At 46.5% G+C, this 14,953-nt stretch overlaps 1 protein-coding gene across 4 annotated transcripts in view; it reads right to left on the reverse strand.

Moving 5' to 3' along the window:
• Nucleotides 1–9,778: 9,778 nt before the first annotated feature.
• UXT (ubiquitously expressed prefoldin like chaperone) overlaps nucleotides 9,779–14,953 on the reverse strand; it is a 38,204-nt gene continuing 33,029 nt past the window's right edge. For 2 of the 4 annotated variants that reach the window (XM_033924249.1, XM_033924260.1), the window contains 2 exons: nucleotides 11,458–11,521; nucleotides 9,779–10,527 (listed from right to left, as the gene is read on the reverse strand). In XM_033924249.1, coding sequence (XP_033780140.1) covers nucleotides 10,465–10,527; nucleotides 11,458–11,521 — 127 coding nt within the window. In that variant the 3' untranslated portion in view covers nucleotides 9,779–10,464. The remainder of the gene's footprint in view (nucleotides 10,528–11,457; nucleotides 11,522–14,953) is intronic. The other 2 variants (XM_033924241.1, XM_033924269.1) reach the window with 2 other exon arrangements.

Genomic DNA, 14,953 nt, shown 5'->3' on the forward strand with positions numbered 1-14,953 from the left:
ATTTCCCTCACTACACACTGACCATCTTTTAACATCTAATATGTAGGCCTAGAAACTTCAGCAGAAATCCCTAACTACTAAATATCTTTGGTTTTGGTATTATTCCTGATGGTAATGATGGATGGGGGGAGGGAATTTTTATCTTTTGTATAGATACTGATTGATTGTAAGTGCTTGGTTGATTATCATTATTTGTATATAAATTGTATTGCACTTTTTGTTGGCATTAAAAACTAAATAAAGTTCAAAAAAAGGAATCCCTAACTACTCCCCGATCTTAACTTATACTATCTTTCAACGTACAGTACAAGCGATCCCAACTACTTGGATCGTATTCTTACTATGGCCTCTTATTTCTGACACCCATAAAATAGCAGTATTCTTTCATCTCTGTTTAGCCTAAACCAGTTCGAGATCTTCATCAAAACATGTATTCTGTTCAATCTCGTATAAAAAAAATAACATTGATATAACTATAGCTCATGATGGTTTCTGCCGGAGGCTGGAATTTGGGAAAGGTGGATTGTAGACTATTTCATGCTTTTTGCTCATTCTTCTTGCCTCGTGCATTACAGAGAATGACACAGGGACAAATTTTTCCTCATCACATTGGGAAATAATTTTCCCGCTACATTCCCGTGAGTTCTTTTCCTGCAAGCTCCATCCTCATTTGCTCAAGCCTCAAACACTTTAAAATCATAAGTGTTCGAGGTTTGTGTGGTTAAGGCTGAGCTTACAGGAATGGGGCAGGGACAGTGACAAAACTTATGGGGACGGGAAGGGGAAATTGAGTTCCTGTGGGAACAGGGAAGAATTTGTCCCGTGTCATTCTCTAGTGCAGGGTTGCCCAAAAGGTCGATCGCAATCGACCAGTAGATCGCGAAGGCAACGTGATAGACTCGCGTTGCCTTCCGTTTTACCTGCTTCCTGACCCTGTATAGAGGACGCTGAAGCGCCGGGCCGACCAAAATTCCTCACTCGACATCAATTCTGATGTCGGGTGGGGAAGGTTGTTCGGCCCGGCACTTCAGTGTCCTCTTTACAGCTGCGGCAGCGGTTTGGGGGAGGGCAGGGAGGGAGACAGACAGACAGCGGGCATGGACAGACAGGGAGACAGACAGAAAGGGGGCATGGAGAGAGAAAGACAGGGAGACAGAAAGAAAGGGGGCATGGAGAGAGAAAGACACATATAGAAATAAAGGGGAGCAGGGAGACAGAAAGAAAGACAGAGAGAAAGGAAATAAGAAAGGGAAGGAGGGCAGGGAGAAAGGAAGAAAAAATTGGGGGAAGGAATGAGGTCTGGAGGAGAGGAAGCATACAGGAGGCTGAAAGAAGGGAAGAAATATTGGATGCACAGTCAGCAGAAGAAAGTGCAACCAGAGACTCATGAAATCACCAGACAACAAAGGTAGGAAAAATGACATTATTTTCAATTTAGTGATCAAAATGTGTCCGTTTTGAGAATTTTTATCTGCTGTCTATATTTTGCCTATGGCCCCCTTTTACTAAACCGCAGTTTTTAGCGCAGTGAGCCTATGAGCATCGAGAGCAGCGCAGGGCATTCAGCACAGCTCCCTGTGCTAAAAACCGCTATTGCGGTTTAGTAATAAGGGAGGGGGTATATTTGTCTATTTTTTCTATAGTTGTTACTGAGGTGACATTGCATAAAGTCAGCTGCCTTGACCTCTTTGAAAACCTGCAGATTATAAATGATAATTAACATTTTCTCTGCGTTCCATGTGCTTTGTTTTTTTAAATTTTATTGTTGGTAGATCATTTTGACTTGGTCATTTTAAAAGTAGCTCGTAAGCCCAAAAAGTGTGGGCATTCCTACTCTAGTGTCCTTAACACAGAAGAGCACTCTATCTTAATGCAGAGTTGTTATGAATTAGCGGTTAGAAATACTACTCTGCAGTGGTTGCAGATAGATATCAAAATGTAAGGGTCAATGATGAAATGTGAATTAGAGAATACGACTCTGCAGGAACTCAATTTCCTTGTCCCGTCCCCATGACTTTTGTCGCTGTCCCTGTCTCATTCCTGAAAGCTCTGCCTTAACCGCACAATCCTTGAACACTTACGATTATTTAAAGTGTTTGAGGTTTGTGCAGATGAGGATGGAGCTTGCAAGAATGGGGCAGGAATGTCACCTAAAAATCATCCTAATTGTTACTTAGTCTCTAGCATATACATCCACTGAGCCTTAAATCAAGAATTGTAGGAAATGTCAGTGTTACATTTTATACAAAGATGATGTTCACTTTATTGTTCCAATTTAGAACACAGAATATATATTTGGCAAAGATCTCAAATTTATTTATGATAAACACATGGAAAGTATACTACTATTTTATGGGTAAGTCAGAAATAGGGGCTAGAGTAAGAATACAGCCAGGCAGATGAGATCGATATAGTCATGATCTGACATAGAAACATTTAAAATAACACATAATTTAACTAATATTTAGCTCTACCGACGTTAGAATTGATGTCGGGTGTGGATGGCTGCTCAGCCCGGCGCTCCTGCGTCTTTACGGCGTCGGGAAGCAGGGAGAGCAGAATTCAGTGGCGGTGGTCTGTTCCCCGATGGCGGTGACTTGGGGGAAGGCAGGGAGAAAGAAAGACAAAGAAAGAAAGGGGGCAGGCAAGGAGACAGAAAGAAAGAAGGGAAACAAAGGGGGCATGGAGAGAGAAAGACAGACAAACAGAAAGAAGGGGGCAGGGACAAAGAAAGAAAGGGGAGAGGGCAGGGAGAGAGGAAGAAAAAGTTAAGGGAGGAAATGAGGTCTGGAGGAGAGGAAGCACAGGAGGCTGAAAGGGAAGAAATATTGGATGCACAGTCAGAAGAAGAAAGTGCATCCAGAGACTCATGAAATCACCAGACAACAAAGGTAGGAAAAATGATTTTATTTTCAATTTAGTGATCAAAATGTGTCCATTTTGAGAATTTATATCTGCTGTCCATATTTTGCACTATCACCCCCCTTTTCCTAAATCATAATAGCGGTTTTTAGCGTAAGGAGCCTATGAGCATTGAGAGCAGCACAGGGCATTCAGCGCAGCTCCCTGCGCTAAAAACAGCTATCACGGTTTAGTAAAAAGGGAGGGGGTATATTTGTCTAGTTGTTACTAAGGTGACATTGCATAAAGTCAGCTGCCTTGACCTCTTTGAAAAAACCCCGGAATATAAATAAGGAGAAATTAGGTTCTTACCTGCTAATTTACTTTCTTTTAGTTTCTCCAGACCAGTAGAGGTTAATCTTTACAAATGGGTATATATCCAATCATGACCAGCAGGTGGAGACTGAAAACAAAACTTTGGGACAGTATATACTATACCCCCTTCTCTATTTCCCTCAGTCTGCCGAATAGCCAAGCAGAACCAAGAACTGGAAAACAGAAAGAAAACAATACTCCGAACAGGAGTAACAAATAACATACCCAAAATGCTGTTGGAAAATGCAGAGGAGAAACACCCGAAGGAAAATGTCCCCACAGCTCGCCAGCTAAGCCAGCCGAGCCACAGCCGCTGTTCTTTAATTCTCCCCGGCCCTAGAAAAATACTAGAACCCGCAGCAAAAAAACCAAAAACTGCCCGCGAAACAGCCCCAACAACAACAACAACAGACAGGGTGGGGACCTCTACTGGTCTGGAGAAGCTAAAAGAAAGTAAATTAGCAGGTAAGAACCTAATTTCTCCTTCTTTAGCACTCTCCAGACCAGTAGAGGTTAATCTTTACAAATGGGATGTACCAAAGCAGTCCCTCTCACGGGCGGGACCCCCGAAGGGCTGATACCAGAACACGCTCACCGAACACCGCGTCCCGACGCGCCTGAACATCTACCCGATAATGTCTAACAAATGAATGCAAGGAGGACCAAACCGCAGCCTTACAAATATCCACTGGAGGCACGAGCGACGACTCAGCCCAAGAAGCCGCCTGACCCCGAGTGGAATGAGCCTTGAGAAACTCCGGAACAGGCTTCTGTCTCAGAAGATAAGCGGAAGCAATCGTCTCCTTGATCCAGCGCACAATAGTAGCCTTAGAAGCGCCAGCCCCCCGACGAGGACCCGCCAGAAGGACAAAGAGATGATCGGATTTCCGGAATTCCCGGGTCCGCTGCACATAAGAGCGGAGGACCCGACCGACATCCAACTTGCGCAGCTGCCGTTTCTCAGAAGAGCCCTCCCGACTACCCAAGACCGGGAGGACCACCGATTGATTGACATGAAAAGGAGAAACTACTTTCGGCAGAAAAGAAGGAACAGGCCGCAAAACAACCCGCTCCCTCGAAAATTCCAAGAAGGGAGCCCTACAAGAGAAAGCCTGAAGCTCAGAAACACGCCTAGCGGAAGTAATGGCCACCAAAAAGACCGCCTTCAGAGTAAGGTCCTTCAAAGAACAGCCATCCAACGGTTCGAAAGGCGGGCGCACCAAAACCGAGAGAACCAGATTGAGATCCCAAGAGGGAATCGAGGGCCGTATGGGAGGCCTGAGCAACTTGGCTGCCCGAAGAAAGCGAGTTACATCAGGAATGGCCGACAAACGCTGACCTGTCACCAGCCCCCGAAAAGCTGACAGGGCCGCCAGTTGAACCCGGAGGGAAGACCAAGCCAGGCCTCTATCCAGGCCATCCTGCAAGAACTCTAGAATGTTAGGCAGGGAAGCGCGAAAAGAGACCACTCCCCGCGCCCGGCACCATTCCTCAAAAAGACGCCAAACCCGCACATAAGCCTGAGAGGTAGAAAGCCTCCGGGACCCCAAAAGTGTAGAGATCACCTTATCTGAATATCCCTTCTTATCAAGGCGACCCCTTTCAAGAGCCAAGCCGTAAGACAAAAGGGAGACGGGTCGAACATGGGAATGGGACCCTGCGTCAGAAGATCGCACACGAGAGGCAGAGGAAGAGGATCCGCCACCAGATGCCTCACCAGATCCACATACCACGGACGCCGAGGCCAATCCGGAGCCACCAGAACCACCAGCCCCGGATGGCGAACAATGCGAAGCAGTACTCTGCCCACTAATGGCCAAGGAGGGAACACATACAACAGCCCCTCCGTTGGCCACGGTTGGACCAGAGCATCCAGACCCTCGGCCAGACCGTCCCTGCGACGACTGAAGAAGCGGGGCACTTTGGCGTTGCCACTCGTGGCCATCAGGTCCATCAGGGGCTGCCCCCAAGCCTGCACTATCAACTGAAACGCCACGTCGCCGAGACACCACTCTCCTGGATCCAAGAAGTGACGACTGAGGAAGTCCGCCTGAACATTCTCTACCCCGGCTATGTGAGAGGCCGAGAGGTCCAGAAGATGTGACTCCGCCCAAACCATGAGCCAAGCCGCCTCCTGCGCCACCTGAGTGCTCTTGGTGCCCCCCTGACGATTGACATAAGCCACCGCCGTGGCATTGTCCGACAGGACTCTGACCGACTTGCCCAACAAAAGGGAGTGGAAAGCCGACAGCGCCAGCCGGACTGCTCTGGTCTCCAACACGTTGATCGACCAGGAGGCCTCCTCCGCGGACCAGGTGCCCTGAGCTGAGTGACCCAAACACTGAGCCCCCCAACCCAGGAGACTCGCATCCGTAAGGAGCACCGTCCACTGTGGAAGATCCAGACCCACCCCCTGAACCAGGTGAGGGGTCCGGAGCCACCAACGCAGACTGCAGCGCGCCAAGCCTCGCAGGGGAACCGGAACCTCCATCCCGTGCCTCTGGGGAGACCACCTCCGGAGCAGAGCATACTGGAGAGGACGCATGTGGGCCCGCGCCCACCTCACCACGTCCAGGAACGCAGCCATCGACCCCAAGACCTGGAGGAAATCTCGCGCCCAAGGACACCGGGACGCCAAAAGCAGGCGAATCTGAGATTGCAATTTGCTCACCCGGGCCTCTGGGAGGAAGACCTTCCCCAAGGAGGTGTCGAATAGAACCCCAAGGTACTCCAGACGCTGAGCCGGGACCAACCGACTCTTGGAAAGGTTGACCACCCAGCCCAGCGACCGGAGAAATTCCACCACCCGAGCCGTAACCCGGGAGCTCTCCTGCAACGACTTTGCCCGAATCAACCAGTCGTCCAGGTAGGGGTGTACTAGGATGCCCTCCGACCGCAAGGCTGCCGCGACGACCACCATCACCTTGGTGAACGTCCGGGGAGTCGTGGCCAGACCAAAGGGAAGCACACAGAACTGATAGTGCCGACCCAAGATCGCAAAGCGAAGGAAGCGCTGATGAGAGGCCCGAATGGGAACATGCAAGTAGGCCTCCGTCAGATCGGGAGAAGTGAGAAACTCCCCCGGCTGAACCGCCAGAATGACCGACCGCAGGGTTTCCATGCGGAAAGAAGGAATCTTGAGAGCCCTGTTGACCCCTTTCAAATCGAGGATGGGCCGAAAGGTCCCCTCCTTCTTGGGCACCACAAAGTAAATGGAGTACCTGCCGATGCCCCACTCCGGAGGGGGCACCGGAACCACTGCCTTGAGATCTACCAAGCGCTGAAGGGTCTGACGAAAAGCCTGTGTCTTCCAATGAGTCTGACATGGAGAGGCGAGGAAAAGGTCCGGCAGAGAGCGAGCGAACTCCAGGGCATAACCGTCCCGCACTACCTCCAGGACCCACTGATCGGACGTGATCTCGGCCCACTTGGGGAAAAAGTCGCGCAGCCGGGCCCCCACAGGAACCAAAGGGGGCACCGGCAAGGAGTCATTGTGCAGGACGGGAAGCGGGGGAACCGGCGGAGGGATTCCCTGCCCCCCGACGGGCCCCTCGAAAGGGCTGCATGCGCTGGAAGAACCGACCCCGGGAAAACCCCGGAGACTGGAAAGAAGCAGCCCCACGCCCAGGACGATACTTGCGAAATTCCCGCAAACGCCCCCGGGCCGCACCACCCCTAGACGCAGGGCGGGCACGGTCCTCCGGAAGACGGGGCACTTTCGAGTCCGACAGAGTCTGAATCAACTTATCCAATTCCTCCCCAAATAAAAACGACCCCCGAAAGGGAAATTTAGTAAGCTTAGCTTTGGACGCCGCATCCGACGCCCAAGCGCGCAGCCACAAAACACGCCTTGCGGCCACGCCAAAAGCCATAGACTTAGCCGAAATCCGCACCAAGTCATATAGAGCATCCGAGAGGAATGAGGCAGCCATCTCAATCTTCGCCACCTTCTGATCCACCAGAGACCAGTCATCAGACTCCCGATCCAGGACACGCTCCGCCCACCGAAACACGGCGCGAGCGACCAGTCCCCCACAAATAGCCGCCTGGACCCCAAAGGCCGAGACCTGAAAATTTTGCTTGAGGATGTTCTCCAACTTGCGCTCCTCGGAGTCCCGCAAGGCAGCACCGCCCTCAACAGGCACGGTATGCCGCTTGGAAATTGCCGAGACCACCGCATCAACGACTGGCGAAGCTAACGTAGCCCGATCCCCTTCTGGAATGGGATACAGGCGAGCCATGCTGCGCGCCAGACGAAACGGCGTCTCTGGCGTTTTCCACTGTTCCAGAATAATATCCCGAATATCCTGATGCATAGGAAAAGAGCGGGAAACGGAACGGATCCCCCGTAACAGAGGGTCCCCCACACGTGGAGTCTACGGCGGCGCATCCTCAAAACGCAAAACCGAAGAAACCTGTTGAATAAGGTCAGGCAGCTCATCTCTCTGAAAAAGGCGCACCACGGACACCTCTTCACCGGAGAACGGGAAACCCGACAACCCGCCGCCAGCTTCCGTCCCCTCCAGAGGGTCCTGGAATTCCTCAGAAGGGTCCAGGTCGTCCTCCAGACCGACACGTTCCTCCGACCACAAATCCTCGTCCCACGACACCCGCGGACGCTTGGACAAGGGAGGCGGCGGAGGGGACGCCACACCAGACGAGAGAGGCAAAGCCGCAGGGAGCGCGGAGGAAACCCCACTCCCCGAAACCCCCTGGGCGCATCCGGGACTCCCAGCCGCCTGAAAATAGGCTCTGCATAAAGAAAAAAAGAAATCAGGAGAAAAACCCCCCGAGGGTCCCAAGGGACTCCCTGCCACAGCAGGGGACCCAGCCGAAACCTGCCCCTACATAGACAATACAGGGGGAAGGTCACCTGAGGTGGAAGACAAAATGGAGGGGCCAGACAGAGAAGATGGCGACTTTCCCGCCAAAAAAGCTCCCTCCATAGCCTGTAGCGGCTGAGAAACCTGAACAGTCTCAGCCGCTAAAGCAGGCAAGCCGGCATCAGCTGTCAAAAAATCAGCTGAGAGGGAATCCTCAAAAACCCGACCGTCGGCGGCTCGGGGAATCCCTCCGTGGGCGGACAGAGAAGACCGGGTTTCCCCACCGTTCCCTGCCAACTCGCGAGGCACCATCAGCGGGGAGCTCTGGGCGCCTGCAGCCGCTGCCGACGGAGCTCCTCCACCGCACCGGCCTGAACACCGCTTGCACAGGCCGGCCGCGAGTGCCTCGCGTCTGGAGCACAATGAGCACTTTTTCCCTTTAGAAGTACTCATTGCTCCATACGCGACCTAGCTGTAAAAAAGTGCCGGTTAGTTGAAAAAATACAGTAAAATACAGTTTTCTTAAAGGGAAACAACCCTCCAGACCAGCACTACCTCAGGATTTTTTTTTTTTACAGAACAGACTCCACAGGCTCTCGAAGCAATATGCCTTGCTTGATTTAGGGGGCAAGGCTTACTGCTGAGGCTCCTCTAAAAAAATGTGGGGAGGTGGAGGAAGTGAGGGGAGGGACCCCGCTCGAGACCCGCCAGCTTTGACACCCCCGAGGTCGGACGAACCCCCAAACAGGGTCCGCCCAAGCTCCGTCCGGCCAAAAACAGGGACTATAAACCCCCTAAACAAGTTCCAACAGCCCTACCAAGGGAGATGGGTACAGATCACATCAACACCTGCTGGAGACTGAAAGAAGACTGAGGGAAATAGAGAAGGGGGTATAGTATATACTGTCCCAAAGTTTTGTTTTCAGTCTCCACCTGCTGGTCATGATTGGATATATACCCATTTGTAAAGATTAACCTCTACTGGTCTGGAGAGTGCTAAAGAATTAACATTTTCTCTGCATACCATGTGCTTTGTGTTTTTAAAAATTTTATTGTTGGTAGATCATTTTGACTTGGTCATTTTAAAAGTAGCTCGCAAGCCCAAAAAGTGTGGGCACCCCTGCTCTAGAGTTTCAACCAAAAAGAGACTTGCTTCATGTGTCTTTATGCCACATAGCTATTTAAACATCTCTATCATATCTCCCCTCTTTCCGCCAAAGTATATCTATTGAGATCTTTAAGTCTGTCTCTGTATGCCTTATGACACAGACCAACCATTTTAGTAGCCTTCCTCAGGACCGACTCCATCCTGTTTATATCTTTTTGATAGTGCGGACTCCAGCATTGTACACAATACTCTAAATGAGGTCTCATCAGAGTCTTATACAAGGGCATCAATACCTCCTTTTTCCTACTACCCATTCCTCTCCCTATGCAAATAACGCATCCTTCTAGTAATAATGTCAAGATTCATGTACCAGATTTACTGGTGTACATAACAGGCTGAGGGGCAGGCAAGCTATTTATATATTATTGATGTTTTATAATTATACAATTATACATACAACAATTATAGATGGTTGTATGTTTCATCTAAGCAAATGATAGGAGTTTTATGATGTATCAGCCTTATGGAATGTTTTAAGATATGTGACTTGAGAAGGCTCAGTGCCATGTTTGTGTGGAATATGGTGATGCTATTATAATGGGAAGTGTGTTGATGTTATTATAACTAATTAAAGTATTTTTGCAAATTGCTTTGATCATATGCTGGAAAGGCATTTAAGAAGTAATAAATAAAAGAAGGGCCTGAGCTCACCTATGCTGTGTGTGGAGATACTGCTAGCAGCATGTGTCACCTGTCACAAGTGCATTGTTAAGGTGATGAGATGCCAAACATCTCCATCCCAGCAAGTAGACAGAAGCGATGAGAAGGGGGCGAAAGATGAGAAAAGGCAAGAGGAGGGATTCAACTAAAACTGAGAAGAGAGAAAAACAGCAAAAAAGGGAGAGCATAAAGATAAAGGAAATAGGGAAAACCAAAATGAAAGGTGTAAGAAACATTAGTGAAAAGAGCAGGAACAAGGATAAGCTATAGTTTTTATATAGTACAGGTTTTATTAATGTGACTGTATATCAACATACTAACATCAGCATTTTTATCCCCAACTCAAGCAGAAAATTGGTAGCATTGGCTTAGCACTTTATAAAGATTTCATATACGAATGCTCTCGCAGCTGAAAACTGGGGTGGGCCTGAAAAGCAGGCCAGAGAACCACGATCAATTCTGCTCCGTTACAGTGCCCTAATGATGACTGATAGCAGCCATGGTACACATACAGGCAGTAAAATAAGGGGCAGGGAAGTCCATTTCCTCTTCCAGAATCACAGGAGCATCTGCCCAGGTAATGTTTCAGGCAGCAGCTCAGAAAATGTTTTGGTGCGTCTCTTCAGGAAGATTGCTCAGGCCCTGTAGCTCACGCAGGCCCTAAACAGGAAGAAACAAAGGGATTAAAAAGAGGAAAACATGAAGAACAAAATGAAAAATAGTAAAAGAAAGTAAAGAGAGGAAAAAAAGACACAGATAGTGATGAGAGAAAATGAATACAACTCAAATTTAGCAGTTGTTTTTATTACACCTTAAGGTATAAGGCTGCTGCCCACTTCCCTCAGCAAGATTTCTAACTCCATCATCCTCCAATGCAACAACACCTCATTACAAGGCTCTCTCTGCTTTAACACTATGGAGGCAATTTTAGAAGAGTTACACACCATTTGTGTAAATCAGCATGCATGCACGAGTAGCAATTTTAGAAAAAGATACAAAGAAAAAATTCTGCATTTTAGAAGAGCAATTCAAAAATATCCAGGACTATTTTCCTGTGGACATTTACACTTGTTATAGGCCATACATAAGTGTTTGATAACTTCACACTTGGGTCTAAGCTATGGAGAAGAATTATGTTTACCTTTTAACATCTGACATGCCAAGTGTTAGGTTCACAGCTTGGTTCCCTAATCAATTTTCCTTGAAACAAAATCTGTCCTTACACTCGTAAGAAAAAAAAAAAGGTCAATTAAAGAGTGGAAATGGTGCTATTTACCTGTGAAAGGCCCTGCATGATGCTGTGCCTTTTTTGAACTTTATCTTTTGTAAAATTGGGGAGTTTCTTACATGCATGGACCTGAAACTGTTTTATTATCTAGGCACTGCACACATAGTTATCCTTTAAGTCTGAGAGAAGCAATGCAGCGGTCTTATAAGTCCACTACAACCCACTATACTACCTGCTACTACAGGACTGCCTAAATTTATGTTCTCCCTGATATTCACCACATCCCATCTTCATCCTGCTCAGTTATAATCCCACCCCTGTTCCAGGACTTGGATAAAATGACTAGTGGGAGTCACATTTACCTCTAGCACAAGCCGTATATTGGCCTTGATTTTAGCTGCGTCTTTGGAGAGACTTTTACTCAATCTAAAATAAATGAGAAAGACAAGACCAATGAATAAAAATAAATGTAATAACACAAGTGTTGCAAGATTGCATAAGTCATCAAGGCCAAGCTGAGCTATCTTGGTTGATTTACAAAAATTATATTCCACTCACAAGGATCCATAATCATTCAAGGTGGTTTATAATAAACACATTATAAAAACAAAACAAACCTGTGCTACCAATATCTAGGTAATTAGAAAACAGGATGAAGCTTTGATGTTGTTAACTATCTGGCTGAATGATTGAAGTCTACAAAATCCTGAGTGGAGTAGAACGGGTACAAGTGGATCGATTTTTCACACCGTCATAAATTACAAAGACTAGGGGACATTTGATGAAGTTACAGGGAAATACTTTTAAAACCAATAGGAGGAAATTTTTTTTCACTCAGAGAATAGTTAAGCTCTGGAACATGTTGCCAGAGGATTTGATAAGAGCGGATAGCGTAGCTGGTTTTAAGAAAGGTTTGGACAAGTTCTTGGAGGAAAAGTCCATAGTCTGTTATTGAAAAAGACATGGGGGAAGCCACTGCTTGCCCTGGATCGGTAGCATGGAATATTGCTATTCCTTGGGTTTTGGCCAGGTACTAGTGACCTGGATTGGCCATCATGAGAATGGGCTACTGGGCTTGATGGACCATTGGTCTGACCCAGTAAGGCTATTCTTATGTTCTTATTGTATTATCAAAAAAAACGGAGAAACCAAACAAAAACCAAAGCCGTTAAACTGATGCTCTTGATGTAGAAGTTTAATAAAAGTCTTCACAGATAATGCAATACAATAAAAGTCTTCACAAATGAAACGATGCAAATCAGTAGGTTAATCCATATGAAAAACAGCAATGAGTGTGGTGTGGACCCGACACAGTCCGTGTTTCGGTTAATAATACGCTTCTTCTGGGGTCCGATCCAAATGTACCACAACGTTTGGATATGCGACAAAGTATGTGAGAAACTGTGAATGGAAGCCGGAATACTGGGAGCATGAATGCACTGTCCAAGCAACAAACAATGTTGAAAAACGAACAGGATCTCCACGGGATAAACCAAAACAAAACAGAGAATGGAGTTCCAAGAACCGGAATGTATGCAGGTAGGGCTGGTCTCAGGGCACTGGTCTTTGACCTAGGGGCCACCGCAGGAGCGGACTGCTGGGCACGATAGACCACTGGTCTGACCCAGCAGCGGCAATTCTTATGTTCTTAACAGTCCAACCTTGGAATTAAAAAATACTTAAAAACGTGAATAATGAATAAAGGTCTTTGTTGGTCATAATTTGAGATGTGTCTTTGTCGATACGACCCCTAATGCAGGCTCTCTGGAGCCAAAACACAGACCATGTTGGGTCTATTCGAATGAATTGAATATGATCAATAAAGACTTTTATTTATTAAAAAGGGTCTATTTGGATAAATTGATTATGACCAACGAAGACCTTTATTCATCATTCACGTTTTTAAGTATTTTTTAATTCCAAGGTTGGACTGTTCTTGGAACTCCATTCTCTGTTTTGTTTTGAATAATTTTATTCACATAAATCAATTCAGACATAATGATATTCTTGATAATTTGGCTCACCATTCTCCAGTTTAGGAGGTTTTAGAGGACAGACTTAAGAGGCCCTTCTACTAAAAGGAGATGCTTGCACTTATTGTATGTTAAAAGCCAAAAATTGACACGACGTAAGGACTAGATGGAGAAAAATCACACTCAAAAAATGGTACATTAAAACCCCCCACAAAAACACCACGTGCAGCACTCTTCTATAAATGGTGCTCTGAATTGGGTGCCCTTTAAAGAGCCGATTTCTGTGCCAAACTTTGGGAGCAAATGTAGATGTGGATCCCCAGTATTCAGTAATACTGTGCACATCTTTAGTAAATACCCCTGACCACGCTCCCTTCTGAATTGTGCACTATATGATTTTCATGCAGATCTTTATACAATAGCTCTTAGGAAGACGCATGCACAAATCCAACTTGTTGCCAATTATGGCTGCATTCTGTATATGGCACTGCTATCGGTGGCCGCTGATCGTATGTCAATCACACGAGGATGATGTATACAGAATCATACCTCCGGGCAAGACAAGCACTGGAAATGTAGGCCTAGGTTTTCCAGGCCTACATTTCCGATGCCTATCTATGCTGTGAATCGCATCTACGTAGGCACTTTCCCGGCGTTAGCCATGCCCATAGTGACGTTAGGCACCGGAAAACACCTACGTAGGCGCGATTCTGGCACCTTTAATTTAGGTGCCATTAGGCGCTTTTTTGCCATTTCTAACGGCGTTTGTTAATTAACTTAGGTGCCAGTAGGGCAGCTACTGGCACCTAAGTTTCAGTGCCGGTTATAGAATTTCCTTGTTAACACCAATAATTGATTATTGGCACCTAATTATTGGAGCTCATTTGTTAGCTAATTTAGTTGTGTGCACATCTCAGGACAGTGCACAATTTTGAGCACAGAAATTTGTGTGCCATTTACATAATCGGAATATAAGTGCAAAGCCTATGTGCTGTTAAGGGCAGTTGATGTATGTGGGACGCATCACGAGACAGGTGGGGACAAGAATGTTGGAGCACAAGAGTAGAATTCATACATCTGTCACGACCACCCCAATTTATTTTTAAAATCTAGCATGGTAACAGAAGACTGGAGAGTGGCCAAAGTAACGCCAATTTTTAAAAAGGGTTTCAGAGGTGATCTGGGAAATTATAGACTGGCGAGTCTGACGTTGGAGCCAGACAAAATGGTAGAGACTAGTAAAAAGAACAGAATTACAGAGCAAATACATAAGCATAAATTTAGTCAAGAGAAATCTTGCCTCACCAATCTACTACTTTTCTTCGAAGGGATGAATAAACATGGATAGAAACGAGCCAGATATTGTATATTTGGATTTTCAAAAGGCATTTGACAAAGTACCTCATGAAAGACTTCTAAGGAAATTAGAAAGTTATGGGATAAGAGGTTATGTCCTATTATGGATTAATCTTTTCCTATCGTGTGTCCCGGATGATGGGACATTCCAAAAAATGACGTTGCCATCGTATGTCCCATGGGATATACAGTACACCTTCTACCTATCATTTGTCCCATCTATTGGGCCACTGTGTTTACAATAGCCGTAAATGATAACGGTGAATAATACAAAACTTTGCTAAAATAATTACGATTGGAACCAGCGTAACGTAAAATTTATTACGATAGGAAAAGGTTAAGAACTGGTTAAAAGATAAAAAAAGAAAGAGTAGTATAATCAATATTCTAAATAAGGGTAAATAGTGGGTTTCCCTAGGGGTGCTGATACTGCCGCTTTTTAACATATTTATCAATGATCTAGAGGTGGGAATAACAAGAGAGAGAATTAAATTTGCTGATAACACAAAGTTGTTAAATCAAAAGAGGA

The sequence above is a fragment of the Geotrypetes seraphini genome, chromosome 1, assembly GCF_902459505.1.
Source record: "Geotrypetes seraphini chromosome 1, aGeoSer1.1, whole genome shotgun sequence".
Classification (NCBI taxonomy): domain Eukaryota; kingdom Metazoa; phylum Chordata; class Amphibia; order Gymnophiona; family Dermophiidae; genus Geotrypetes; species Geotrypetes seraphini.